Raw genomic sequence first — 27,557 nt, 5'->3', positions numbered from 1 at the left:
GTATATATGGGTTAGGGGCTATGATGGATGAGGGCTGGAGGGCCTTTCAGATTTTATTTTAATTGGGACAAAGCCACACACCACCAAGATGGGCCCTTTAAAAAGGCTTGCCTCCACACACACTGCAATTATTAATTAATTCAAGAACAGCCCAATGGATAAAAGTCACGATAGTCACTTACCCAAGAAAATCTAAACAAAGAAACCTCATCCCTTGTTCAAAGCAGTTAGTATTCTGTCAATCATTAGTTCTGTGCGTTAGTCAATCTCAAGACACAGATCAGTGGTTGGTGGGTTTTTTAATTTATCAAATTGACTTATGGATGACAGATCAAATGTGCTTTTGGTAAACAACATTTATTTATCTAACTTCAGCTTCTCATGACATCTCAAGGACAATACTCCAGCTTTTTAAACACACAAAAGGTGGAAATAAATCAAATGTAACATTTAAGCTTGCTGCAACAAGGAGCAGGAAGGACAAGGGCTCCTCCCCCAAAAATCAGTCCTTTGTAAAGCAGGCTGTGGAAAAAGGCCCCATTGAACTGCACCACTTGTAATCCCTTTTCACTTTTTCCTGATGAATAAAAGAAAACACGTTTCTTTTTTCTTTGTATGTTCCACAAAATGCACTTCTGTTTGGTCTGCGATGTAAAAATAATTTTATAGGAACTGGGACTAGGTGTGGAGTAACTGGATTACATGCTACTGATGAATTGCTGAATGGAACACTTTGCTGAAGAATGCTGAAGGAATGTCTGCTCTGTTGGCGGCAAAAAGGAACCGTAAGTTTCCATTCTCTATCTTCAAGACTGCGGAAGACACAAATGAGGGCCCGTTCTAGTTTGATGCTTTCTGCTAATTAGCCATGCACCTCATAAAACATCGACCAGCGGTGGATTTAATGTTTTTTCACAGCCAAATTAATTATGATACATTCAAGTGTCAGCAGTACTTTTTATGTGCCTCCTTGAGTTATGACACTTATTAACTGTCATAAAATTCATTGGCATTGATCCAATATTTTATATTTTATTTTTTTAACACAATCCCTAAACATGGAGTAAGATGGGAACGTTGTCAGAATACAGTTGTATCTCAAGTGGGGCACTGGATCGCCATCTTCAATCGGTAGGAAAATCGTTTGCCAATCAAATAAAAATTAACACGGAAACTTAACAAAAAATTGAAGATTTTCCAGCTCTTGTATGTTTCGTTATTTTAGGAGACACCACAGAGCCTTTAACACAGTGGGTCGCTTGACGGGGGTAACTTGATTTGTCTAGCTAACAGGAAAGGTCAGTGCCATGTCAAGTTTTATGCAGTCGTCTTTCTTCATCTGGGAGATTTCCCTTTACTGTTAAACAAAAGCATGGTGGGTGCCTATGAATATTCCTAATGCTGGCAGGTTTTTTTTAATCAGCTCACAAAGACTAACCTTCTACTGGTAAGCATGAGAATATAGTATTCACCTCCCCCACCCCCTTCATCAATAAGGCCACTTATCTGAAATGGAAGCAACAAGCTCCGCAGTAATTGTCTCACATTATGCCCAGGTCCTTCAAGGACGGCAAGGAATTCTTTAAACTCGAGTGTCTCGATTTAATGAGCACAGTTTCTCGGGGCTATGATTGTCATCCAAAATGCAAGCTTCAAACGTTGCCCGTGGCAAAGAGAAAGTGTGTTGAGAAGGACTCTTCCCATGCCTGTTACAACACCCTATAGCTCTCAGGAAGGAACAAATGCAAGCAGCAGTGACAAAACTGACAGTATTTTCACTGTGGCAAAGGAGTTTGGACTTTTGAAATTAAAAGGTAATGGTACTTATCAGCTCAAAAGTATTGTTTTGTTTCTTCCTTCTGTGTCTTGTTGCTTAACAAATAGCATTACCTTCCAAGAGGAGGGACAAGGAGCCAAAAAACCAGTCATCTTTTATAAACATATAGTGAGTACCCTGTAGACAAAAGAAGGGATCAGCAGTACTTTGTTGTGTGTGTGTTTGTGTGGTGTGTGTGTGTGTTTGCAGCATGGTGAGAAAAGGGTGGAAATGGGTTTCATCTCCAATTCCTTGCCCAAACACAGATGGCACTATTTCTGTGCCCAAAAGATGCCAGAATTTCTAGGCTCTTGTTGTTTCGATGATAAGAGTCCAACTTGCCTTGGCTGATAGCTAAACAGGAAAGAGATGATGTTGCAGATTTAAGATGTGCTCCTTCAAACGTTACAGTTGGTTTTTAGGCTAGGGTGACAAATCATTGCTCTCTTCACACAATGGGTCTGATTTTTGAGTTCCATTTTAGACTCTTAGCTCTTGATTTGGCTGCCAAATGAAAGGCTTCACAGAAACAGCCACATTCGAGAGGAGGAAGGGCTGGCAGTGATCATTTGTCCTGCTTCAACCACACCTCCTGCTGGCTGACTGCAGACAGCATTAGGATGGGAGACACAGAATTCCATGGCTTAAGTTGCTCCACGTTATCAGTTGGGGAGAAGGATTGATGTAGGTGAAGCACTGCAGTTAAATGCAGAAGCAGGCAAATTGTGTGATTCTAATTATTGTACAAGTAATTTATTCAACAGCACATGTGTGGATTGAAAGGCATACTGCATTCACCATCACTGTCATCTTTAACTCATGGAACAATGCGACAGGAATCCATTTGAATGTGACAGTATTAGAGTGGTGCTGGTCATTATAACAGTCGTGCAAACTGTGTTAGCACAAACCGATAGTCAAATTCAGAGTTTGATTCCAAGCCTCCCAGGGAATATCTTTCTAATTAGCAGGGGGCCTGTTATGCTTAGGTGCACCACAGCCAAGGCCGTTACTGAAGAGGGGGGGGGGGGGAGTCTTGCACAGACTCTGGGTGCATCGTAAGGGGATTTGTAGCGATGAAAATCAGTTTTGTCCATTTCAGAACAATATTCTGTATCTCCAGTGTTTTATGTTGATGGACTGGACTGCAAAATCTCAAACGTTCATCCGAACTATGATACAGACATGACAGGAAAAAAAAACTAAGAGTTTAAACTCAAAAATCTATTCAGCCCATCCATTTCCTCTCAGACAACCAAATCCTCTATAATCCATTATTTCACACTGAGTTAAAGATTGACCCAGTTCCCTCTTGAATAATTCTCTTGATTGAATATATATTGATGGGCAATAGTAAAGATTGATATAAAGTTGAGCAGAGGGTTATGTTTTACAACATAACAATTGAAACAACCTATCTCTAAAATAAAGATATTAAATATAAAATTACACTGTGGGATACTAGTAAATGCCAAATCTTTCCCTGTTGTTTAAGGAGAAGGCATTAATATGTTTAAAATAAATAATTTAATGCATAAATAACAGACACATTTGTTTTGATGAGCATGTTCAACGTCTGTGTGCTTATGGCATGTGGTGCAAAATCAGTAACCAAATATTTAGCTTGTGAACACTTTTGCTATTTTGGAAACAAATGCACAAATGATCATATTTGTTTTTAAACACAGAAGGGCGACATGGTGGCACAGTGGTTAGCACTGCTGCCTCACGCTGCTGAGGACCCGGGTTAAATCCTGGCCCCGGGGTAACTGTCCGTGTGGAGCTTGCACATTCTCCCTGTGTCTGCGTGAGTCTCACCCCCACAATCCCAAGATGTGCAGGATAGGTGGATTGGCCACGCTAAATTGCCCGTCAATTGGAAAAAAAAGAATTGGATACTCTATTTTTTAAATAAAAAACAGATACTCAAATTAATTACATAGCAGAGCAAATCAGAAATTTAAGTTCCCCTCACCCACAATTTCTCAATCATAAGATGAATGGTTGGAAACCTATGGATGGCAAATCCTTGAATTCTATCAAGGTAGAACCAGGTATTTTTGAAAATCTGTACATTCAGTACTCTAGTAATATCTGAATAAATAACTCTATAAACTGATAATGACTTTGGGATTTGACAAAGATGCTCAAAGGGTTAATGAAAAATAATTCTGAAGCATTAAAATCACCAGTTTCAATCCAGTAGTTTTCACTTTTGAAAACCATCCAATCACAAACAGAAGCAATGATATTAATGACCCAATGATTACCCTGTAGGCTCCAGTCAGGCAGAATGTAGCGTTTTAAGCGGGAGGTCATCCCTTGGTTAGTCGATGTCTACATTCACTGAGTTAATGCCGACTGACAGTTTGGAATACAACATAACTAATGAGAAAACACATCGCTCTTCCGCACAATAGCTGGTTTTAAAACCATGATGTACATGAAGCTATTTGCTTTGACTACAAACAGTCCTCCAGTAAAGTTAATAAAGTGCCACAGTCATGTTGTGCCCCACTGGTGAACCTTACTGCTTTACAAGGAGAATCTTTTCTCGGTAGGAATCTAGAGTAATTTTCCACTTGTCTGCTTCAATAAAACATGTGTTTGTCGTGTGTTTTTAGATCAAAGACAACAATGTAATGTTTGTACAACACAAACTGCCATTGATATTATGTAGCTGTCTTTACATTGTATTCATCAGGATTATGTTTGGATATATCAGAATTTTGTACTGTCATCTTCAGTAGATGACTGAATCAACTCCAACCACATATTTCTTCGACTAGTGAGAGCTCAGTCCTTTTTTAAAAAAATGTCACCTCTAACGGTGTTGTCACTCGTTACTGAGGAAAGCATTTCTGATCAAGGTGCATGGCCAGCAATTAAGATTGCAGGACCCAAATAATTAAACATGGAGTATTTCCATACATAACATAAGAACTAGGAGCAGGAGTAGGCCATCTGGCCCCTCGAGCCTGCTCCGCCATTCAATGAGATCATGGCTAATCTTTTGTGGACTCAGCTCCACTTTCCCACCCGAACACCATAACCCTTAATTCCTTTATTCTTCAAAAAAAAATCTATCTTTATCTTGAAAACATTTCATGAAGGAGCCTCAAATGCTTAACTGGACAGGTTCAACTGCTTCACATATTGTGACACTTGGGATGGTTGAGTTTGACTCCTCTTCCAATATCCAAAGCTGTGAACTCGACATTCTTCCATTAAATAGATGTTTCAAAGCCAACAAAATCCAACAGGAAACCTTGGATGTCAAACTGAACAAAACTAATGATTCCAGAAATGTGTAAAGAAAGTAGAACATTGCTTCAATTCTCTTATACAATCATTTTCTTCAAGAAGAAATTTATTTGACGTCTCCAATTTATGTTTCTTATCAGCTCACATAATATACTATTGCACTATTAATAAAATGTATAACATCAATCAACCACAGGTAAGGGTAATGTTAACCGAAGTCATCTGGTGACAAATTGATACGATCCAAAGCCAACATGTTGGGTACATGTCACCCAACTTTACTAACGGTGAAAACATAAAACCAGAGTTGAAAATTTACAGCTCCTCCAATCAGTGGGATTTTCTGGTCCCACTGAAGTCAATGGAGTTTTGAATGGCTCACGCGTTTTCTGCCCTTGTCCCTGCCATGATGGGGGCTGTACAACTCTGCCTCAGATATCTTGTACAGTGGGTGGCAGATCTGATTGTCAGTTTTCCACATTGTGATTTAAGTAAAATGGTCAATGTCACCATTCTCTGTAAGGCAGCTCTTTGTTACACTTTCATCGAGATGCTGCGGGTGCGATCTTGAGCCCCACTTGCGGCATGGGTGGAAATTCTCACGAGACGCGGGGAATGCAATTCTCATTGGGGCAATCGTGTTTCCCAATTTTCTCCGTCCCTTGCCGCCAATGTCATGAGATTGATGCTCACAAAGGAGTGAACCTCATTTTGATCAAGAGGAATGGAGTTATATTTCAGTAGAGCCCCATGGGGGGAGGGGGCTTTCATGTACAGTGCAGAGAGAATGCCAGCTATACTTCCACATTCTCGGTGGTGGGGGGGAGGGGAGTTTATTCATTCATGGGACATGGGTGTTGGAGATTGGACCACCATTTATTGCCCATCCCAAATTGCGCTTGAGGAGATGGTTAAGAGTCAACCACATTTCTGTGGATCTGGAGCCACATGTAGGACAGACCAGGTAAGGACGGCAGATTTCCTTCCCTCAAGAACATTAGTGAACCAGATGGATTTTTACGACATTGGCTTCATGGGGCTGGGTTTGTCTGCCCCGCTCACCACAAGATTACCATGGGCGACACACAGACAATGGAAACGGCAATGATCTCGGGAGGGATTCTCTGGTCATCGGGCGGGCGTGGCCAGAGAATTCCGCCCGAGGTGATCATTAGACATTGAATTCCAGATTTTTATTGATTTCACATTTCACCATCTGCAGTGGTGGGGTTTGAACTTTGGTCCCCAGGTGGTTCCAATGTTGGCGGTAGATATGGTGGGCGGAGAAGGGAAGGAAACAGAATGCCAGCGAAGATTTGCAAGGTGTGGGGGTTTAATGCCGGTGGTGGATGTGAGTAGTGAGTGGAATGCCATTGAAGATGGTTGTGGGGAGGGGGGGAGGGGGGGGGGGGGGTGATACCTCAGTGATGGACGGTGGGGGCCATTAGGCTGCCTTTAAAGCTTGCGCCCTGATCGCTGTTGAGCCTGATCCCTGATCTATGAGGCCCCACCTCAGCAGAGTGACAGCGTAACGCGCACCCTGTGCAAGAAGTGTGTCCATTTGCAGCTCCTGTTAGACCGCTTGACGGCTCTGGAGCTGCGGATGGACTCACTTTAGAGCATCCGCAATGCAGAGGACGTCGTGGATAGCACGTTTAGCGAGTTGGTCACACCGCAGGTGAAAGTTACTGAGGTAGATAGAAAATGGGTGACCAAAAGACAGAGCAAGAGTAGAAAGGCAGTGCAGGTGTCCCCTGCGGTCATCTCCCTGCAAAACAGACATACCGCTTTAGATGCTGTTGAGGGAGATGGCTCACCAGGGGAAGGCAGCAGCAGCCAGGTTCATGGCACTGAATCTGGCAGGAAGAAGAGGAGCAGGACTATAGTGATAGAGGACTCAATCATAAGGGGAACAGACAGGCAGTTCTGCGGACGCAATCGAGACTCCAGGATGGTATGTTGCCTCCCTGGTGCAAGTGTCAAGGATGTCTCAGAGCGTCTGCAGGACATTCTGGGGGGTTGGGGGGGAGTGGGGAGGTGAATAGCTAGCTGTCATGGTGCACATAGGCACCAACGATATAGGTAAAAAGCGGGATGATTTCCTGTAAACTGAATTCAGGGAGTTAGGTGTTAAACTAAAAAGTAGGATCTCAAAGGTAGTAATCTCAGGATTGCTTCCAGTGCCAAAAGCTAGTCAGAGTAGGAATGTCAGGATAGATAAGATGATTGCGTGGCTCAAGAGATGGTGCAAGAGGGAGGCATTCAAATTCCTGGGGCATTGGAACTGGTTCTGGGGGAGGTAGGACCAGAACAAACCGGACGATCTGCACCTGGGCAGGACTGGAACCGATGTCCTGGGGGTGGGGTGGGGTGGTGTTTGTAGAGCTGTTGGGGAGGGTTCAAACTAATGTGGCAGGGGGATGGGAACCAATGCAGGAAGTCGGAAGGTAGTAAAACAGGTACAGAAACAAAAGGCAGTAAGGGGGAAAGTGTAAGGCAGAGAAGACATAGGCAAAAATCAAAAAGGGCGACAGTACAAGGTACAGTGACTGAGGGGAGCTCAGTGAATAGGCCCAGTAATACTAAAAGGAATAAAACGGGAAGTAGAAACATAAATTGTAAGCGACGGGGCAGGTTGTTACATGAAGATATGGGTTCAACGACAAGGAAAATTAGGAGTAAAGTTAAGAGGAAATATAACTCAGGAAACATTACTGATCGAGGTGTTAAGATTCAAAACAGAGGTATAAAAGCCAACATAAGTGTACTCTACCTGAATGCTCGAGTATTCGGAATAAGGTAAATTAGTTGATGGCGCAAATTATCGTGAATAACTATGATTTAGTGGCCATTACTGAAACATGGTTAAAGGATGGTCACGACTGGGAGTTAAATATCCGAGGGTATCCAACTATTCGGAAGGACAGAGTGGATGGTAAGGGAGGTGGTGTAGCTCTGTTATTTAAGGATGACATCTGGGCAATAGTAAGGGATGACATCAGTGCTATGCAGGATAAGGTTGAATCCATTTGGGTGGAACTCAGGAATAGTAAGGCAAAAAAGTCACTGGTAGGAGTAGTCTATAGGCCACCAAATAGTAACATTATGGTGGGGCAGGCAATAAACAAAGAAATAACTTTGTATAAATGGTACAACAGTTATGGGGGATTTTAATCTACATGTTGATTAGTTTAACCAGGTCGGTCAAGGCAGCCTTGAGGAGGAGTTTATAGAATGTATCCGCAATAGTTTCCTAGAGCAGTATGTAATGGAACCTACGAGGGAACAGATCTGGTCCTGTTTAATGAGACAGGATTGATTAATAATCTCATAGTTAGGGATCCTCTCGGAAGGGGCGATCACAATATGGTGGAATTTAAAATACAGATGGCGGGTGAGATGGTAAAATCAAATACTAGTGTTTTGTGTTTAAACAAAGGAGATTACAATGGGATGAGAGAAGAACTAGCTAAGGTAGACTGGGAGCAAAGACTTTCTGGTGAAACAGTTGAGGAACAGTGGAGAACCTTCCAAGCGATTTTTCATAGTGCTCAGGAAAGGTTTGTACCAACAAAAAGGTAGGACGGTAGAAAGAGGGAAAATCGACCATGGATATCTAAGGAAATAAGGGAGAGTATCAAATTGAAGGAAAAAGCATACAAAGTGGCAAAGATTGGTGGGAGACTCGAGGACTGGGAAATCTTTAGGTGCCAACAGAATGCTACTAAAAAAGCTATAAAGAAGAGTAAGATAGATTATGAGAGTAAACTTGCTCAGAATATAAAAACAGATAATAAAAGTTTTGGCAAAAATATAAAACAAAAAAGAGTGGCTAAGGTAAATATTAGTCCTTTAGAGGATGAGAAGGGAGACTTAATAATGGGAGATGAGGAAATGGCTGAGGAACTGAACAGGTTTTTTGGATCAGTCTTCACAGTGGAAGACACTGAAGACACTGCTCCTAATTGTTATGTTCTTATGTTCACTCATTTTCGTTTGGCAAATAGGCTCAAGATTCTGCGAGGAAACCGGTCTGTGCAATTCAGGAGTTACATAAGAGTTTTCTGTCTGAGTCTGACACTTTGCCAAATTCTACTGAGATCCCACCCTACATATTTGTTATAACGATATTCGTGAAGCTCCCAGGCAGATACAGGGAAGAGCAAGCGGCAAGGGATCAGAAGCAGGGAGATTCAGCCAATTTTAGCGGCAGGTTCTTGTTAAGATATCACTTATTGATCTCCTGACCACAAGGGCCAGGAAGTTAGTGGACTCAGCCACCAGCCTGTTAACATCAAACATCAGAAGGCTACCACCAAAGATTTGGGGTAAAAGACCTGGCATAAAGTAAGTTCTTACAGAGAGGGAATCCTGGCTGACAGAGGAAGTCCAAAATTAGGGAATCTGAAAGTTTCTTATGGTCCGGGGACCACCTACATCAAAGAAAACAATAAAAAAACACAGTAAAAAACTATTGTTGCTGCACCTCTTCCAGCCCTGGCTGCCTGCAGTACTTGGCAACATGAGCTGCATGTCCTTGTCAGTTACAAAATAAAATGGTCAGCCTGATCATGGCAGGAAAGGGGTTGATAAGCCCCCACTTCATTATCAGGGCCTGATTTCTGCCACTTGCGTAAGAAGTGAACTAAAAATGGCAACCATTTAGCATGATTCTAAACAGAAAAATGCCAACATCTTACAAATTCCAAATGATCAATTTCTAATACAGTAACTCCAATAAATCTTATAGATCTCCAAAGGGGTCAGACATGGGGTCATCAGCTTTTTATTTTTTTTATTTATCACTCAGTAGCAGTACTCTAAGTCAGAAGCTGCAGTTTAAGTTCCATTCCAGAGAATTGAGCACATAATCTAGGCTGGCGCCTCAATGTAGTACCGAGGGAGTGCTGCAATTTCAGAGGCACCGTCCTTTGAATGGGTCATTGAGCTGACACTCCACCTGCCAGGTGGGAGTCGAATAGTTGATATGCAATTTGAAGAAAAGAGAGTTCATCCCTGTCCAATCCCTCCACCAACATCAATAAAAAACAGATGATTTGACTATTACGGTGTACAAATTGGCTACATTACAAGCGACTACCTTTCGCTGGCTGTCACGCACTTTAGGATGTCCCGAGGTTGTGAAAGGTATAAATGTAATTGTACTTTTTGGGGCAGATTCTCCGTTGGCGGGATCCTCCAATGTAGCCAATGTAGCTTCACTGATAGTGCACCCACGCCCGCGGAATTCCCGACAGCATGGAGGTGGCCAAAATAGGAAACCCCATTGCCCGCTGCCAGGATGCCGCTGTCAGCGGAGGCGCACCACGCCAGAAAACAGGTCTGGCGGGACGGAGAATCCCAACCTTTACATTTATATGCACTTGTTTTTCATGTGCACTGGCAGTCCTTAAACTAACTGATGTCACTGAACTTAAATATAGCAAGTTACATGAAAATGTACTTGCAAGAAACAATTTTACGCTCCAAATAATACCCACATTCTTTTCATTATCAGTTTTTTATGAACTTCACATTAGTACAGCAGTTTCTACTTAATGCTTTCTATCCATGCCTAATAACATTTCCTGACATTAGTTCTCATATAAGTAGTAACAATGATTCCACACATCATATAAAGACCATTCCTTATCACTCTGATACCTTCAACCACAGCACTTAAATGCCTTGTGTAAGATGAAAGCCTTATTATTAGCTATATGTCAAGTGCCTCTTCCGTTACGTCAAGGCCAGGGCATCTTTAAAATAATTATTGGAATTGTTTTATTGTGTCTGCCGGGGTCCATCACCAAATAAAAGGTCTTCACCAGTCTCCCAATTTTAGGATTGGGTTTCGCTCTAGGGTTTGCTTTTGTGTAGCCCATGGGTTCCATTAATTAAGTCAGACACCATCAGACAACCCTTTACAGACAGCACTTCAAAATGTTACATGTTCTGAGCACTGTCATAGCTAGTAATCATCATCCAACTGTAAGTTGAACTAATGAGGTCTACTTACTGACCCAAAGCATTTGCATGCTCCCTGATTTTTAGTCCCGGAGTCAGAATATGTTCTACTAGAGCAATGAAAGGATTGTAAACTAATGAAGGTGCTGTAACTGGAGACTGAGCGAGGCTGGGAGAAACTCTAAAGGCCAATTTCACAGCCTTGGTAATTTGTGAACCAAGGACAAGCCAGGACTCAGCTTGTTAAATCCAGATTGTAAGGTTGTTTCATATATAAATTTAGGACTGATTAGAAAAACAGACAGCTCCCCAGCATGGGAATTTATACAATGCATGACTTACAGCTACTGTAGGAGTGTGAGAAGCATTGCTTATAGACTATTAATAGACATGCAGTACAAGCAAAATGCTGTGAAGTACACTCATGTCCAACTCTTCATTGCTTTATTCTCATTAAAGCTGTATAGTCACACACTTCATATTCTACCATGAATGTAGATGCTCATTAAAAGTGTGAGAGAATTTGAACTTTACACCTTGAAGTAAAGAAATGTTGATCAGCACATTTTTAAAAATTATCGTGCCAATATTTTTCTTTAACTTGCCTTGAATTTCAAAGGCAAACATGTCCTATATCATCAAAAGAACACCTAACATTTTGATTGCATTCTCATACTCTTATTTTTTCCAATAACTTGGGCAGCACGGTAGCATGGTGGTTAGCATAAATGCTTCACAGCTCCAGGGTCCCAGGTTCGATTCCCGGCTGGGTCACTGTCTGTGCGGAGTCTGCACGTCCTCCCCGTGTGTGCGTGGGTTTCCTCCGGGTGCTCCGGTCTCCTCCCACAGTCCAAAGATGTGCGGGTTAGGTGGATTGGCCATGCTAAATTGCCCGTAGTGTCCTAAAAAGTAAGGTTAAGGGGGGGGTTGTTGGGTTACGGGTATAGGGTGGATACGTGGGTTTGAGTAGGGTGATCATTGCTCGGCACAACATCGAGGGCTGTACTGTTCTATGTTCTATGTTCTATGTTCTAACTAAATGGAACTGTTTATATAACAGCTGAAAATACATTGTTCAAACTAAGGGTTGCAGGAATAAGTACAATTTGAGATCCTCTCGGACCAACGTAGTGGTAGGGTTGAAGAAAGGAGGAGTTATATAACACTTTTCACGCCATCAGGGCATCCCAAAGTGCTTAACACCAAATAAATATTTTTGAAGCACGGTCACTGTTGTAGCACAGTGAAAGACAGCAGCAAATTTGCACATAGCAAAATCCCACAAGCAGCAATCAGATAAATGACCAGAACATCCATTTTACTTTGTTGAAGGGTAAATGTCAACCAGAACAATAGGGAGAACACTCATGCTCTTTTTTAAAATACTGCCACGGGATCTTACGCCCAAGAAGGCAGAGGTTTAATGACTCATACAAAAGATAAAAGCCGGAATTCTTCATTTGTTGGAATTCATTTTTCCTGCTCACAATGCGTGGTGGTGTGGGGTGGTTTCAATAGGAAATTCCACTGTCAAGCGGAGGGAGAAAAGAATCCCACCTCTGGTGAATGGCGGATGGGTGAGAAACCCCGGTAGCACAGTGGTCAGCACTGTTGCTTCACAGCTCCAGGGTCCCAGTTCGATTCCTGGCTTGGGTCACTGACTGTGTGGAGTCTGCACGCTCTGTGTCTGCGTGGGTTTCCTCCGGGGGCTCCGGTTTCCTCCCACAGGTCCCGAAAGATGTGCTGTTAGATTGTTTGGATATTCTGAATTCTACCTCTGTGCACCCGAAAAGGCACCGGAATGGGGCTTTTCACAGTAATTTCATTGCACTGTTAATTTAAGCCTAAATAAAGATTATTATTATTTAACCCGCAGCGGGGGGACTGGAGAATGCCTCCCAGCACCTCTGACAATGCAGCGCTCCCTCATACTCCAGAACTCCTTCGACTCTCCCTCTGCCATTCAGACCCTCCTTAAATTCTACTCCTTTGACCAAGCTTTTGCTCACCCCTCCTAATATCTCTCACTTCGTCTTGGTGTCTGTTTTTGTCTCACTACTGTTGTGTAAAGCTCCTTGGGATATTTTCTAATGTTAAAGATGTGATCCAAGTGCAGCTTATTGTTGCTGTATTATTTAATAAATAAGCATCATAGAGTTTACCTCAGGGAGATAAAATGGGTCAGACTGAGTCAACAGTAAGGTTAATGGAAGGAAATGTTAATATTTTTTAAATGACTGTGGAGTACCCAATTCATTTTTTCCAAATAAGGGGCATTTTAACATGGTCAATCCATCTACCCTGCACATCTTTGGGTTGTGGGGATGAGACCCACAGACAATGTGCAAACTCCACACAATCTGCAAACTCCACATGGACAGTGACCCGGGGCTGTGAGGCAGCAGTGCTAACCACTACGCCACCGTGCCCCCCTGGAAATTGTGTTCTAAACTTTCTAATATTCTTTGCATTTGCAATACAAAGGTCATCCCAAAGTTGATCCTCTAACAGGACCTCACTAAGGATTTGAGGAACACCAAAGTGTTGTCTATTAGTTTCCAACAAAAGAAATGTGTTGCTTTTGCATTACTTTACAAATTACAGTGTTGTTTTAGCTTAAGGTTAAACTTTATCATCCAATTTTATCTTGAAATCAAAGCACGAGAATGGAATTTTTTTTAAACTGAAGGAGAAGTTAATGCAGAAAATTGACATTTGGACTTATTACACTCATGTATTGCTATAGATTTTCATGTTTTATTACAGCCAGTTGGTTTGGTTAAAGATTTCTCATGTTACTTTTCTTTTTACGTAATCCCTGTTCACATTTTTTTTTTCAATAGCCAAGACCTAAGGCAATAATTAGACTTTTGATTTAGAATTAGTGACAGAATTGTAAACTGAAGAAAATCCTGTTCACATTTTAACGAGGACTGAAATTCAGCATGTACCATTTTCCAGGCGAGACTTCCGTTTACACTTAAAGTGATTAACATGTGGAATAAGCTGCCATCCATCTTGGCTCTTTGCAGCCATTTTATTCCCTTAGCACATTTGGGTACAAGGAAATTACCTTTTTTATTTTCCAAGTTTATATAAATGAAGTGAGCTGTTAACTGAATGTGGACAGCAAAAGGAAAATAACAGCTTATTTGTGGGATCAGCTGGATGTGCACAATGATTTACAGCAATACTGTGAGGGAACTGACAGACACAGAAGGGTTCAAATGAATGGGGTTGGAAACAAAACACTGAAACACTACACAAACCTCAAAGACTCTATTAGTTGAAACACTCTGAAGAAGAGCAGATGGGCGTTTCCCAGCGTCCTGGTCAATGTTTATCTTTTAACCAACATTACTAAAAATCAGATTTTCTGGTCATTTGCTTCATTGGCACTTGTCCTCACTGGACACATATTGGCTACCACGTTTGTTACATTAAAACAGTACTTCAAATGAACTTCACTGGCTGTAAGGTGTTTAGGGATGTCTCAAGATGCTGCTTTATGAATGCAAGTTTTTTCAAGTCTTTCTTTTTGACTTTATAAAGTGTTTGTAAAAGAACTCAAAGCTGGATAAGCAAGTTGCAAAATTGTGAATACTTACAAATAATAAAATAGTCCTCATATTTTCTGAATTCCAGTCCCCAGAGGTTCGGGCTAAATTCCTGAAACTTGATGGTAAACTTGACATCTTGATCTGGCTTGTTGCAATTGAGTAATGGCGTGGGGCTGGGCACAGCATTGCAGCTGTCTGCTTGGTCTTTCGACACCATGTACAGTTTAAAGTACTCATATTGTCCAGTAATCCTGGAATCCACCTTGGGACAGATAATGTCCAGTTTGTCTCCTATCTGTGGGTACATCACTAGGCCTTTACTTGGTAGAAACCTAAAAGTAAAAACACAAGAGAAGAACATGTAAATAAGTGTGTGTTTGCCAAAGAACACAGGCAAATATTCTGTTATGCAAAGGTTTTTTCCCCCCAGGTTTTTGCAGGAAGCTGGAACTCGATAAGTAATTGGCTGCAATAACAAAGTACAATGGAGAGGGGATATTAAATGAAAGCAAAGAAAAATATTTTCCATTGATCTCTTTTTGTTGGATAGGGTCCCTTTTGAACCAACAAACCCCCTCCACCCCAACCTCCCCACTCCAAATAGTTATCGCGGGTATTTTATGCGTACTTCTCACCTTAATAACTGGATTATAAACAAGAGTATAATTCTGTTTGTCGAGCAATTCAAGACAAAAAATTTCAGAAATAATTTTTACTTTTCTGCTGAAGCTCAGCATTATAATTTTACAGACTGCCATTGTGCAAAAGGCAAGAGTTAAGCAACATTTTTGTTTAGGTCTCTTAGGTTAGAACAGAATTTGGGAATACCTTTCACAACAGTTCCATTCCATAAAAAAAGGGCAACCCAAAAGGATTGTCTAAATTGGAGTAAAGGACCTGTTGTTGCACAATTTGTTTTATTCATGAAAGTATATCCTGGCATAAAGGCTGGCCTTTCCTTGGGAGTATTTGCTCATGAATTAGGGCAGCACGGTAGCATAGTTGTTAGCACAATTGCTTTACAGCTCCAGGATCCCAGGTTCGATTCCCGGCTTGGGTCACTGTCTGTGCGGAGTCTGCACATTCTCCCAATGTGTGCGTGGGTTTCCTCCGGGTGCTCTGGTTTCCTCCCACAGCCCAAAGTTGTGCAGGTTAGGTGGATTGGCCATCATAATTGCCCTTAGTGTCCAAAATTGCCCTTACTGCTGGGTGGGGTTACTGGGTTATAGGGATAGGGTGGAGGTGTGGGCTTGGGTCGGGTGCTCTTTCCAAGAGCCGGTGCAGACTCGATGGGCCGAATGGCCTCCTTCTGCACTGTAATTGCTATGAAATTGCTCTTGTTGAACTCATATCTGTACATCATCACTAATCCTACTTTTAGATGTTTGCTTGAGTTAATACTTGGAAACAGCTACTTAAACCTGTTGCTACTGATACATATCCTCAAGGTACAGAGCAAAGTGCCTTTGTCGCATGAAACTACAATTTTATAAAGAATTTAACCACAGCTGCACACAGGTAAAACTCCAGAGCTTGTGAAAGGTTACAGCACAAAGGAACATTTTAACCATTATTCAGTGCAGTTAGTCACTTCTTAAATCTATTTCTGCTGTACATTTAATTGCATATTAAGGATTTTAAATGACTCCTAAAGGGATTCATCTCCACCAGTTTAATCATATTCTGTGTTACAGAATGAACAGCATTGAGATTCACCTCAAATGGATGAGTTAATTGTTTGTTGTTTTCCATATCCTTTACCTGACACAACAATTAACCACACTGTGTTTTCAGATGACCCAATCACATTATCCTTCTGCGCATGCGCCAGGCCACCAGACAATGTTACAGAATTGCCCATTATCTGAACTCAGAGTTGTCCTCGTCTCTGTAACTTCCTTCAGTCCTACAACCCTCGGAAATTTCTGCATTCTTCCATGACTCTTGCGCATCCCCAAATTTCATCGCCCCCACCAGTGTTCTATCTTCAGTTGGCTAGGTCACAAGTCCTGGGATTTTCTCACTAAATATTGCTGTATTCCTACATTTCACTCCTTTTTTACGATGCTCTTTTGTGGTTCAGTGTGAAATTTTGTCTGATTACATTCCTGTAAAACACCTTGGGACATTTTACACCAAATGTGCTAAATAAGTGGATGCTATTGTTGTTAAGCCTGTACATAGATTGATTGTCTGAAGTCACAGTTGGAATACTGCCTGATTGCCACTCAAATTACATTTTCGGCAAAATGCCGAATCAGTTTTGCCCAATGCATATCCGACTACCCTGAGTTTTCTGTACAGTTGAACATGTACAGTTGAAACATCATTGGCAACAAATGCAGCCAAACGTGAGAAGCAGAAACTTTAGAAACATGCTTTCCATCAACATGAAACCCATATGTTCATCACTGACATATTGGGCGGGATTCTTTGACCCCCCCGCCGGGTCGGAGAATCGCCAGAGGGCGGCGTGAATCCCGCCCCCGCCGGCTGCCGAATTCTCTGGCACCGGGGGTTCGGCGGGGGCGGGAATCGCGCCGCATCGGTCGGCGGCCGCTCGCAGTGCCTCCCCCCCCCCCCGGCGATTCTCCGACCCGCGATCGGCCGAAGTCCCGCTTGTTCTATGCAGGTCCCGCCGGCGTAAATTGGACTAGGTCCCTTACCGGCGGGACCAGTTGGCGCGGGCGGGCTCCGGGGTCCTGGGTGGGGCGCGGGGAGATTTGGCCCCGGGGGTGCCCCCACGGTGGCCTGGCCCGCGATCGGGGCCCACCGATCCGCGGGCGGCCCTGTGCCATGGGGGCACTCTTTCCCTCCGCGCCGGCCGTGTAAGCCTCCGCGATGGCTGCATGTGCGGGGATGACGTCAGCTGCCACTGACGCTCTTGCGCATGCGCGCCCCACGCCAGCCTGCGGCGTACCTTCGGCCCCGGCTGGCGCGGCGCCAAAGGCCTTCCATGCCAGTCGGCGGGGCGCAATCCACTCCGGCGCCAGCCTAGCCCCTGAAGGTGCGGAGGATTCAGCACATTTGGGGCAGTCTGATGCTGGAGTGGTACACGCCACTCCATCCCGCCAGGACCCCCCGCCCCACCGGGTACAGGAGAAACCCGCCCATTGGGTTGAATTATAACTCTGGATTTTGAATGGGTTTAAATTGGGTCCAACTGATTCTGGATTTAACTATTTTAAATCCTGAAAATCATGTGCTCCATACACGTCTGCATTAATCATGAAAAATAATGTAAGGAAGTTTACTTCATTGATATCCTTCAATTTCAGATATCTTGTTCGATTTTTGTTTTGGGGTTCCTGGTTAATGCTACAATAATCCCACAGTGTTAGAATCTCAAAAATCACGATGTCTTTCTTCATGAAATTGGTGGCAATGCAGCTATATTTTCAGGGATTATTGTTAACTTTGGATCTAAAATTGGAAACATCTAAAGGATACTCTGATGAAATGTAGGACGAGAATCATTACCTTAACTGCACCGTAAGAAATCAAAGTCAGGATCAGTTCTGCAGGGTGAAATCCCGCTTAGAATGAACATATTCAAGATTAATTTGATTTAAACAAGAACGAGGAATCTATGAATTGATAAAGGCTTAAATTTCCCAGTGCACTGAGAACTGCGCTGAATCACAGTAATTTCATATCACATGGGAAGCACTTAATGCCAAGCAATGGGAGGATTCCTTATATCATTCATGTTATGCGCTACAATTTTTAATTAGTATTATAGCCTGATACAATCTTACACTGGGATTTTTTTTAATGGAGGATCTAATCTCCTGTGCTCCAAGTCAGCTTCAAAAATGATTGGTAATGTGTGAGATATCAAAATCTGAGCGCAGAGCACGCAATCTATATTAAATTGTCTGCTACATCTTGATCGGAGGCATAGAAACAGTGGGGGTGGGGGATGGGGTAGGGTAGGGGGTAGTAGCACTGTCAGATTCATCCATATAAAAATGTTACCTCATGGAATATTGTACATGAGTGGCCTACTAGATTATATTACTCTTATCCATTGTTTTAACTAGTTTACAGTTGCATCATTTTGTATAATTAAATCAAACTGCCTGCTTACTTTTCCAATGCACAATTATGTGTTGATTAACTCCCTAACAATCCAATTGTTTCAATAATGTTTACTGAGGATTGTTCAATCTTATAATCACACAGACGATAAAAATCATTACTGATAGCATTGCATGTGATTAGGAACTGCATGTAAACATCACTGTAGTATGTAAGATTGAATCCACCATTACCGAACCAACATCTCAATGCCAGATTTAAATAGATTACTGCTGGTAACAAAATAATGATGATCAAAAAAACCCGGTTTAGATTTATTTATTGTCACGTGTACCAAGGTACAGTGAAAAGTATTTTTCTGCGTGCAGTTCAAACAGATCATTTAGTACATGAAAAGAAAACACGTAATAGGGCAACAATAGGGTTTGCATTCCTTATTCATCTTCACTGCCATAAACTACCGCTCAAAGAAACTCACAAGCTAAAATGGGTTCTTGAAAGTGACAGCGTAAGATGGCAGAACCAGAAAGTAGCAATCAAAAGTGCTCAGTCCATCGCTCATCGAAGCAGTAATCCAATCAGAGTGAGGAGTGTTGGGGTGATTGTCCAGACAACATTCACAAATTACATTCAGTTTAATAGGTTACCTCATTTTGTTGATTAGATCACCGATAGTAAGACATTCCTTGATAATCACCATTCTCTAAAACTCATTATTTTGTACAGACTCTTCTTTGATTTTTGGAGTTCCAGGGAGTCAATGATTTAGTCGGTTAGCCCAGATTGTCATTTTATCTATGAAACCTGGGATTCAAATCCAGACAAGATCGGTTGATGTGGCAGTCTCCTCACTCTTACGAGAATGGCTGCACGTGGTGTAGATCTTGAACATATTCAATCCATGGCTCAAAATCTCTCTGAAAAGAGTTCAGGGAAGGTTGACTAGACTAGCACCCAGAATGGAAGAGTTGCCTTATGAAGAATGTTTGGACAAGGCTAGGCTTCTGGAGTTTAGAAGTGTAAGAGGCGACTTGATTGAAACATCAAGGGCGAGATTCTCCGCAAATGCGGAGAATCGTAAAGGCTGTCATGGGACAGGCCGTGACACACGGCAGCCTTCACGCCCACTTCCGGGGCCGATTCTCCCCCCCGGGCGGAGCTAGGAACGCGGCCCCGTGCGTCACGGCCGCACGCCAAGCATCACGCCCGCTGACGCAGCCGATGACGTCACCCGCGCATGCGCAGTTGGCGTCTTTTCCCTCAGCCGCCCCGCAAGACGTGGCGGCTTGATCTTGAGGGGCGGCGGAGGGAAAAGAGTACGTCCGTTATGGACACACGGCCCACGATCGGTGGGTACCGATCGCGGGCCTATGCCCCCCTTGGCATGGCCATGGTACTGCCGTGCCAATCGGTCCCCCAGATGCCCCAAACGGGCATCTGGCACCCGTTTCACGACGGCAGTGACCAGGTGTGTTTGCTGCCGTGTTGAAAAGGGCGTGAAGGCCCGGCCGCTTGGCCCACCGGCCTCGGAGAATCGCCGCTCGCCGTAAAAAATGGCGAGCGGCGATTTGTGGCGTGGGTCGGGGGGGGGAGAATAGTGGGAGGGCATGAACAATGTCGGGAGGCCCTCCCGCTATTCTCCCACCTGGCGTGGGGGGCGGAGAATCATGCCCATAGAATCCTGAAGGGTCTAGACAGGGTGGATGTGGAAAGGATGCTTCCTTTTGTGGGAGCATCTGGAAATAGGGGTGACTGTTTAGAAATAAAGGGTTGCCCATTTAAGACGGAGAATTATTTTCTCTCAGAGGGTAGTGAGGCTTTGGAACTCTCCTCCTCAAAAGGCAGTGGAAGCAGAGTCTTTGAATATTTTTAAGGCTGAGATAGATTAATTTTTGGTAAGCAAGGGGGTGAAAGGTTATTGAGGGTAGATGGGAGTATGGAGTTGAGGTGACAATCAGATCAGCCATGATATTATTGAATGGGGGAATCAGGCTCAAGGGGCCAAGCAGCCTACTCCTGCTCCTAGTTTGTCTAGCACACGTTGGCATTAAGCTAACAAACTCACAAGTAGAAAGGACTTCTGGCTGTAGAAATATAAAATATCAGTTACTGAAGCGCTCTTTGAAGGTTGAGGTGAAAAATCATTGGCTGGGGCAGCAGGGTGGCGCAGTGGGTTAGCCCTGCTGCCTCACGGTGCCGAGGTCCCAGATTCGATCCTGGGTCACTGTCTGTGTGGAGTTTGCACATTCTCCCCGTGTCCGCGTAGGTTTCGCCCCCCACAACCCAAAGATGTGCAGGGTAGGTGGATTGGCCACATTAAATTGCCCTTAATTGGAAAAAATGAATTGGGTACTCTAAATTTATTTTTTTTAAAAGATCATTGGCTCAGACACAGTGCAAAGAATTATACTAATGCTGGGAATAGATGAAACTGATACTTGTGACAGAAAAAGTGGCACAGTGATTAGCACTGCTGCCTCACAGTGCCAGGGACCCAAATTTAATTCTGACGTTACGTGACTGTGTGGAGTTTGCACGTTCTCCCCTATCTACGTGGGTTTCCTGCGGGTGCTCTGGTTTCCACCCACAGGCCAAAGATGTGCAGTTTAGGTGGATTGGCCAGGCTAAAATTGCCCCTTTGTGCCCAAGGATGTGCAGGTTAGGTTATAGGGTTGCAGCGATGGGGCAGGGAGTAGGCCTAGGCAGAGTGCTCTTTTGGAAGGTCGGTGCAGACTTGATGGGCCGAATGGCCACCTTCTGCACTGTAGGGATTCTAGGGTTCTATGAAACAGGTGAAATGTTTCATTACTTGACACTAATATTCCTCACCTTGGCCAGTATGAGAAAACCGGCAAAATATAAATGCTGACTATAATAAAGATTGATTAAGGGTTAAAATTCTTTTTCATATGTTCGCAACATTAGCACAGTGGGCACTGGCACCAGTTGAATGTAATAAGCCTGACAAGACCCAAGGGGAAACGCTGATCAATCTCCAAGTGGGACTAGTAGAATATAAGGTTTCCCGTTAGTGGCGGAGGCCTGCCCAGCTTGAGCTCGTTAACCCGCCCTTTAAAAGCTGGCCTGGACTGAGACCGGCACTTCCCCTAGACCCTACTGGGGCCTTTGAGTTGTAAGCTGCTTTGCGGCCTTTACTTTATGTTAACTAAATAAATGTTACTCAACTTACTTTCTCAGGTCTCCTGAGCTTTTGTAGTCACCCACCTGTGCCAAAACGGCTAACTGTGCCAAAGCAAACTGGAATGCCCAGTTCCTGTAGCACACCAACAGCAGAGCCCAGAGTCAGATTCCACTGGTTGGTAAGGCAGCTACAATAGCAATAAGAATTAAAGGAGAGATTAGGACAAAAAACATGTAGATGGAAGGTGGTAAGAATGTGGGACTCTCTGCTCCCAACCTTCTGTTGAAACAGGATCCTTGGGGTAGGTTTTGACTTTGTACAATCGTTGTGACAATAAAAATAAAAATCAAGGGAGATGTAAATTGAGCTGTTCTTTTACTATGGCACAAAGTCAAATTCCAGCCCTGTTCATTCTTTTAAAAGAGAATAGGGATTATGAGAGGATGAGGTTAGACAAGATGGGGGGGGGGATTCTCTGCTGGCCAACGCCGGAATCGGGAAACATGATTGGGTGGAGAACTCGGCGTCAGCCAAAAATCGAGGTTGGCACTGGGCGCCAAATGGAATGCCATGCTCCGGTCCTTTGACAGCGGCGTGAATGCATTCTGTGACGCACACCGGCGTGGGCATGCAAATTGTACAGTAAATGCTGTTGGCATACATATCATTTACGAGCCCAAACCGGCATTTTCCGGGCCTTGCGCGACGCTCTGCCTTCGCCAGGACACATTACTGACGGCGAGGTTCACTTGTGGTATTTCAAATCATGGCACAGGTATCGTGGCTGCTGAGGGTGCGGGAGAGGGTACAAACAGTGTCCAACATCGCTATTGTGTGCTGACAGTTGTGTCGCTGACCAGGGTGGGTGCCTGCTAGGGCCGGGAGAAGTAGCGGGGAGGTGGCTAGGAGCTGGTCTGTGGGGTTGGGGTGGCGGGGCATAGGCCGCTAATTGCCACTACCTGCAAGGCAGCCATGTGGCTGTGCATGCCACTGCCTGCCCACTGGGAACAGCACCACGGGTCGTATGGGTGAATCCCCCCCCCCCCCCCCTCCCACAGGCCACCCCCCCTCCTAGGTACTCTCTGGCCCCAGTCGATCCATAAACGGATGGCATGCTCCAATACATCAATGCCATCATCTTAGCTGGGATGAGGGTCGGCATGCATTGGAATTGCGCGAGTTCTACGTGGTGGTGGTGCTAGCCCATTAATGGGACCTGAATCGCTCCGGGACTGGCACCGCCTTCGCCCACTTAGTATACTCACAATTCAGTCCTGGCATCAGCACTTAGTCTCTCAAATGGAGAATTTGCCCCAAAATCTTATATGGAGACCACCAGCAGTTCAATATTGAAGGGCTGAATGACATGGGCCTAATTCTGTCCTGGAACATTCTATGCACTCATTGTAAATGGAAATGATTTTTCCAGATAGATTATATTTGATCCTAAACGAGATTAGCTTTTATCTGAGTTCAATGGACTCTTCTGAAATCTACTAAATTGAAGTGCAATTGCAAAAGTATTTGGGACCGCGCCAGCAAAAAGATCACTTTCTATGTTACTGATCTGTTGCCTCAACTCCAGCTGCTACACTTGAATGTGTTGCCAGACTACTGCTTTCTGTATGTTTGACAAGTAACAATGATTTTAAATGTGGCATTGTTATACTGAATTTGCAACACACTGATATGTGCCACAAGTGGCCCATTTGGGTTCTGAGCACGGCCCACGAGACATTTTGCTGACCGTTGCCTATGTGCTGTTTTGGTCTTCGTAGTTTTACTCCTACCGATATGGCTTGAAGTGATACTCACACAAAGCAAGGGCAAGTCAATTGAGGTGCGTGCTGATTGCAAACAACATTGACGGTGAGAGCCATGCGCTCCCTCTGCACCCAAAGTGTACTTTTCTTTTTGTTTTTATCATTTGAAGTTGATGACAGTTCTATTAATGTATAAATGATTAAGCATTTTTTAATAACTTCCTATGAAATATTCAGCATGAATTAAATGTATTTAATCTTATTCATAGGGTGATGTTTAGTGAACAAGTCTGATTTCAATCTTGCGGCCCACTGCATTGAAGGAGGGCCACTCATGCGGCCAACTCACTAGCCTAGTTTGCCCATCACTGCACAAATGCCTGACCTGTAAAGTAGTCTTTTAGAGATCCTGTTTAAAGAAAATAGTCAGCATAGTCTCTTTAGCTTCCAGAAAATGTCTCTGGCGTATTAAGTACATTTGTTAGGTTAGTGACATCATTTAGACAGGAGACTATTTATATTTCCATTGCAGAAACTGTGCGCAAATGGGAAGATCAAATGCTTGTAAAAATCTAGCTCTGTTAGCATTTCCGGCTGCAGCAACTGATTACTGATTGATCACTGAATTTGACTGTCACTGTAGATGTTTAACATTAGTGATTACGTGACTGTGGGCCTGTCTGTAATCAGCTACCTGTCAGCATGTGATTTGCATTTGAACAATTACCATTGATAATCTAGATCATCATCTTTTGTAGTTAGTTAGGGAGTCAGGAATGAAATGGGGCTCTACGCAAGAAGCCAGTCCTATTTTTAGAGTTTGCTAGTGGCAGCCTAACCAAGGATCATGGATCACTCCTCCTTAAGGGCTACATTCCAACAAAAAAAAACATCTGTGATCATCCTTTTTCTTCCTACTTACCCTTCAAATTTTCAGTAATTGTAATTTAGACGACCACTTCATTTTCTGAACTGTTAACCTTTCAGCCTTTAGTTGGTTTGATCACAATGATAGATAAATTAATCAACCACAACAATCCTTACTGATTATTACGGGGGATGCCGAAAGGGCAGGGCAAACAATGTTTGGTAACAATAAGGAGTGACATCTTAGTGCAGTGCCACTTTTGCCAACCAGCTGACCTTCGCGGCCCATGCCACGTTCGCTTACCGTTAGTGCGAAAGGAGAGCCTATGAGGTCTTCATGATCTCACTCTAATCAGGTTCGCAGGAGGAGATGGCAACGCGCATATCAGGTGCAGAGTTCAGCTGATTCCTTTCCGCCGTCTTCCTCATTGTGAGAACGTAAAATTCAACTTCGCACCTGGAGGTCGTTGCGAAGGGTAATAGCAACAAAATGCCTGTTTTACTCAGCACTGGATACTCCTTGGAGATATTACTCCAGAATGCTGACAGCCTCCTGGACTTTTGGTGTGTTTTTAATGTGCTGTCACAGGTCAGGTACAGCAGCTTAGTCTTTTCATTTGGAGTCCCCTGTAAGTTGATAACTGACTCTGGGGTCTTATCCTCAAAATAAATTTTTCACCCACCACTTCACTTTCAAAATCTGAAACTTCTCTCATTTCCCTCATATAACACGAATGGGCTTTGCATCCTTAATTGCAATGAGACAATTAGAAAAAAACATATCTTAAGAAATCATCTTTATACTGCTTTGTTCCTGGGTTAAGTTTCTTCTTTATTAGGAACAGAGGTTGTGCACCAGAGGCCCTATAAACAGAGTTAACATTAGCACTGCCCAGTCCTAACATGGACTCCCCTGTGCAGCTCTCTCCAACAGATTCAGATGTGTGATCCTGGCCAGCAGGTACACTGCCTATTTGTGCCTCTGGCCGCTTCCTCTTTGTAACAAAGCAACCCATTGTCACAGTACTTTTGCCTTGCATGCTTGCAGCTAGAAAATGGAAGGAGTTCTCCTCCATGCTTTGGCACCAAAAGCATATATGTACAGGGCGCTTGACATCAAACGTACATGCAGGACACGTGACCTGCTCACTGCTGCTGCTATGGTCCGAAGACTGCACACAGCCTCATTACATTATCATTTAAAAGCTGGTAGCAGCTGCCATTCTCCATTTAAATTCCAGGAGTGGCCATTGGGCACTTCACACGCGATCACGATCATTGTGGGAATACCGCAACCGATCACTCCGGGACTCTAGTGTCACCCGCCTGCGGCGCATCCGTGGGTCATGACAAGCATTTTGAAAAACCGTGTCTTGGTGTATAATTGGCTGCTAAAACTTTGTTGGTTAATCCTGCAAGTTTTACTTGCAGAAAATTAGTATGCATCCACGGTTATAAGAACATGTCACAGCTTCAAATGTGGACATATGAAGCGATGCCAGAAAATTGTGCAATATCTTTCCTGAAGCTCTACTGAGTTATTCTGCATTTACATTCATAGGGTCATGTGCCCTCTCTTCAGTATAGCCAATAAATACTTCAGTACTGATCCTAGGAGATAGAGTTTACATGGCTCTTATTAGAGACAAGAAACTAGTACAACAGAAGATTAACTATTTCTGTATGCTGTTCAATTTTTTTTTTAATCAAACAGGTTTGTGGGCAGCTTACTTGCAATGAATAAGGCGTGGAAACAAACTACTTTTGACAGAAATAAACCTCCCACAGATAAATACCCAGTTTTCTCCACATTTCCACCATAATACTCAAATTCAACACAAAGGATTGAGGGAATTTAAAGGTTTTACATTGTTTTTAAACTCCAGCCAAGTTCCTGAATGTTGTCCACCGATTCTAGGAAACATCCATCTTTATCAAAATAGTCTGCCCCACCATTTTGTGCTATTTTCCTGCACTAATACTAGTTTTCTTTCCGCAGGTGTAGAAGTAAGCCTAGAACAATTTAGATTCAGAGCGTCGACAGTCAATATTTATGGAGCTTTACAATATTTTTTTTTAAAATTCCTATTTCAAATGGAACTCTCTTATATCTTTAATTGCTTTCTCATAGCTTCATAACATTTACATTAGGAACTGAAAAGCTTCCACAAATGTATTTCCTTTAAAGTGTTTGTGTCGTGCTACTTCTAGCATTGCTGTGCAGACATACGTTAGCTCCCCAGGGACAGGCAGTGCACAGGCTGCTACCTGTACAACTCTGTGGCATTCTTCAACAATGTCAATGATGATCGCAATGAGGGCCCCGCATGTAGCAGGCTATTGCACTGCCGGGAAACTAATGTGATTTAGGTTAGTGCCACTGTGACACAATGCAAATGAATTTCTCCCCCATGGTGTCTGAGGTATGTAAATAGTGGCTTTAAATTTACATTAATAATGACGGACTTCATGAAGGATTAATGAATTAGTTCTCTACTTTCCTCAGGCCTCGACTGTTCATGCTGATTTCTGCTTGGTTTACTTTGGGTTTTATGATCTCATGTATGCTAATGAGATTGGCAGATCATTTTGGCACAGATACTGATTGGCACGATTGGCACAGAAACTAACTTTTTTGGGGCCTATTCGGGAAACCCCTGTATATATTAAATACAAAATGCCAATGTATGCTGCACACAAGTCCTGGAATGGCCGAGGCATTCTCAACCCAACATCACTGGTGGCAAACCACAGGCCATAAATCTCAAATCATGTGAATTAGATATTCATAAAATTCAAAGCCAGAAGGTCCCATTTTGCTTAGCAAACATAAGGCTCTATACTGACTTATGAACATAATTTTGAATCCATTTATTTCTAATAAATGAGCAAATTTAAATTTACAAGTCAACTCGATATTAACTGTCGAACCTATGCTGATGAAACAGAAGCTGTAGCTGTGTGAGGAAATGGCTTAACTGACAATAGCAAACCTTCACAGGAGTACTAAAAAAACGCATGGAGCAAAACCATTCTGTCAATGCCCTCTACCCACATTCACCAGATAACTAAACTGTAAAGTGACTTTGTGAAATGTGTGTGTAACTGCAAATTCTTGAAAATACTGGACGGGATTC

At 43.2% G+C, this 27,557-nt stretch overlaps 1 protein-coding gene across 2 annotated transcripts in view; it reads right to left on the bottom strand.

The window, feature by feature from the left end:
• The window catches only part of LOC119977273 (ephrin-B2-like), a 68,300-nt gene that overhangs the window by 19,698 nt on the left and 21,045 nt on the right, over positions 1-27,557 (bottom strand). For both annotated transcript variants that reach the window (XM_038818014.1, XM_038818015.1), the window contains exon 2: positions 14,656-14,939. In XM_038818014.1, coding sequence (XP_038673942.1) covers positions 14,656-14,939 — 284 coding nt within the window. The remainder of the gene's footprint in view (positions 1-14,655; positions 14,940-27,557) is intronic.

This window comes from Scyliorhinus canicula, chromosome 14 (genome assembly GCF_902713615.1).
Source record: "Scyliorhinus canicula chromosome 14, sScyCan1.1, whole genome shotgun sequence".
Classification (NCBI taxonomy): Eukaryota; Metazoa; Chordata; class Chondrichthyes; order Carcharhiniformes; family Scyliorhinidae; genus Scyliorhinus; species Scyliorhinus canicula.
This window is presented reverse-complemented; position numbering and strand designations above follow the sequence as displayed.